We start from the raw sequence: 2794 nt of genomic DNA, 5'->3' as shown, positions 1-2794 counted from the left end.
TCATTATTTATTCATTATTTTGTGTTAAAAATAAAGATATTTGAGAACACTAGAATGTTTTCTCAGCGATTTTCTTGTGAAAATCCATGCGGCCCGGCCTCAACTAGATTCTGTCTCCAGCGGCCCCCGGCTGATTTGAGCTTGAGACCCCTGCCCTAAAGGGACATCAAAGTTAAAATAATAATAATAATAATAATAATTGAGGTAAAAGAAGAAATGTATATCTAAAAACACTTAGGGGCTCCGTAAAAAATTTGAATAAAAAGAAAAGTTCTGGTTACTAACTATAACTTGATTTTCTGAAAAATTAAAGTAGAAAAAAAGATCTGCTCAGTCACTGGTGCACACCAGATGGTAACGGGGGTTTTTTTCTTGTTTTTTTTCTAAAAATTGAATTAACAAAAAAAATGTTCTGGTTACTAATTGATGCGTACCAGTTACTATCTGGTGCACATCCTTTACTAACCAGAATATATACATATATATATTTACATTTTCATTTTCGAAAAAGAAATATGTTTTTAATTTTTTTTTTTAATTTTAATCTCTCTTTAGGGGCTCCGTACCTTGGGGAGTAATATACACAATCAATATTTTTAAAAACATGTTTTCTAAATGTTTCCCGTTCAGTTAAAGGGTCAAATTGATTTGATTAATGAGATGAAGTATTTGTTAAATCTATATTCAGATTTAGATTTAAAAAAACAGTAGCATATCAAAAAAGTAATAATTTTTTTCTTTTTCGGGCAGCACGTATGAAGCATAAACATGCTGTTGGACTCACAGTTTGGGTAACAGAGGATCCCTGAACAGAGGCTCTTTGTAGTTTGGCAGAAAAAGGCCTTTATAGGGTCCGAGGTACTCAATGAGTGTGTGGGTTGTGTCTCCGTACTACAACAAAACATTTTCACGTCATCATTCATTTCTAGTTTCTTCCGTATATTTACCAAAGGCTTTCGAACATGAGTCACTCTTTTTGTACCGTTTGAATCACGCCATATTTGACCCTCCCGTGGCTGTCCTGCTCCACCCACGGCTCCCTGACAATCACGGCTCCTCGCTCCTTGGCCATCTGCCAATGAAGAGATGGGGGGGAGTATGAGAAAACAGGGGCGAACACGATCCCTCCCACCTGCAGAGAGCTCCTGCAGAGAGCCCTCGGGTGGATGGAGACAGCATAGCTTCCTTTGCAGTCAACTTTGCAGCTATCTGATAGTCAACAGAGAAAGTTCATGCGGGCCTCCAGTCTGACCTTGAATGAGGTGAAACCGTGAACTTCAGTAGACTGCTGGTCTGTTTGCTACTATTTCACAACACGTATGTGTGATGTCTCAGATGTTTACCCCCATTCGGTGACCTTAGCTACCATACGAGTCCACCTCTCTTCTACAGCGGCTACATCTCTGTCAGGGTCATGGGGTTGCTGGAGCCTATAACAGCTACTATTGGTTGAAGGTACACCACACACACACACACTCTCACATGCGCACCTAGGGGAAAGTTAATCTACAAAGCATGTTTTGGACTGCACACACAAAGGTTCCAGTCGGGCCTCCTCGCTGTAAGAGTGCAAACCGTTATACAATATATGATTTCTAAAATTTTAGTAGTTACCCAACATGTTCTCAGCAGCATAAACCGTCAAATTGTTATACTTCTGCACAAAACTAAATGAACAATACATTTCTACAACACATTTCAGTTATTTTAATAACTCCTACTGTAACTTTGTAAATCTGAAATGTGTTTTAAAATGTGTCCCATTGATAAAAAATACTAGGATGGATTGAAGCTCAACCTCGGGGATCAGAATGGGGTTTACCTTGACTAAGAAGTCACAGTCCTCCACTTTGAAAGCGATGTCTTTGACTGCATCTCCATGTTTGATCAGGTGTTCTCCCATCTCTGGAAGAGGATGAAAGCCCACTCCCTGTAACTCATCTCTGAGAGTGTGTATGTGTCCACGTGAGGCGAACTTACCTTCATTTCCAGGATTTAGAGGAGACTGAAACTGGAAAATGATCTGTGTGGAAGAAGCGGCATGTTTGACGGTAGTTTCTAAGCATCATTCATCACTCAAAAGAAGATCCAGACCTTGTCCTGTTGGATGACGTGAGACACCACCTCACGGCTGCCGGTCTCTAAACCCTTGTATGCCAAAGGTTCAAAGCCCATCTTATCGCAGTAGAACGAGGCTGCCTGTGAAGTGATCCGACTTCAGTTATTCTATGGTACATATTTATTAATCAATTTACCTGTATGCAGACTCACCTGCTTTGCGTTGCCAACCCAAAAGGTGACATGATGGAAACTAATGAACTTTCCTCTTGGAGGCTGGAAGTCCAACAGAAACATTTATTGTTCTTAGATATTTGAAGAATACATTGATAGGAGGGTTTGGGCCTTCTGCACAATAAATATGCATCAAGTGAAACTACACCTTGAAAGACAGAGAAACTGAACCTCACCTTCTCCCCTTTGTCTGTGTAGCTTGTCTAAAAACAAAAAACAACATTATTTTATGTTCAATATCAAGGGCTCAGATTGAAATTGAACTCTAGAAGCAGCTGGCCCCATGATCACTCAGCTCAGGGCCAATCCAGCATCAAACAACTCATGATAGCCACACAGGATTACAGTGAAATCTCTCACCATGTTGTGACTGTCCGCAGGTGTCCGTTCAAAGAAAACAGGTTAAAAACCAGAGCTTGGTCTAAAAGAGATCAGATAAGTACCGACCCAATGACCAGCTGTGATTGGTCCACCAGGATCTACACCCACCTGTCCGCCTCCT

General features: G+C 40.6%; 1 protein-coding gene across 1 annotated transcript; it reads right to left on the bottom strand.

Annotated features, from left to right (window-relative positions):
* Positions 1 to 735: 735 nt before the first annotated feature.
* On the bottom strand, positions 736 to 2778 carry hpda (4-hydroxyphenylpyruvate dioxygenase a). Its single transcript, XM_024265710.2, has 8 exons — positions 2653 to 2778; positions 2469 to 2495; positions 2272 to 2334; positions 2095 to 2199; positions 1981 to 2023; positions 1823 to 1905; positions 983 to 1072; positions 736 to 891 (listed from the first exon to the last, which is right to left on the bottom strand). The coding sequence occupies exons 1-8, from the start codon at positions 2653 to 2655 to the stop codon at positions 781 to 783; spliced, it is 525 nt and encodes a 174-aa protein (XP_024121478.1). The 5' UTR covers positions 2656 to 2778; the 3' UTR covers positions 736 to 780.
* Between the last annotated feature and the right edge of the window lie 16 nt (positions 2779 to 2794).

Source organism: Oryzias melastigma, linkage group LG14 (assembly GCF_002922805.2).
Source record: "Oryzias melastigma strain HK-1 linkage group LG14, ASM292280v2, whole genome shotgun sequence".
Taxonomy (NCBI): domain Eukaryota; kingdom Metazoa; phylum Chordata; class Actinopteri; order Beloniformes; family Adrianichthyidae; genus Oryzias; species Oryzias melastigma.
Note: the sequence above shows the minus strand (reverse complement) of the source record. Positions and strands in the feature narration are given on the sequence as shown.

What these genes read in the sequence shown, in the direction of transcription:
- hpda (XM_024265710.2), bottom strand. An exon ending in TCTAAATCCTGGAAATGAAG is followed by an intron (nt 1,906 to 1,980) that starts GTAAGTTCGCCT and finishes ATCCTCTTCCAG; the next exon opens with AGATGGGAGAACACCTGATC. An exon ending in AATATGGCGTGATTCAAACG is followed by an intron (nt 892 to 982) that starts GTACAAAAAGAG and finishes GTTTTGTTGTAG; the next exon opens with TACGGAGACACAACCCACAC.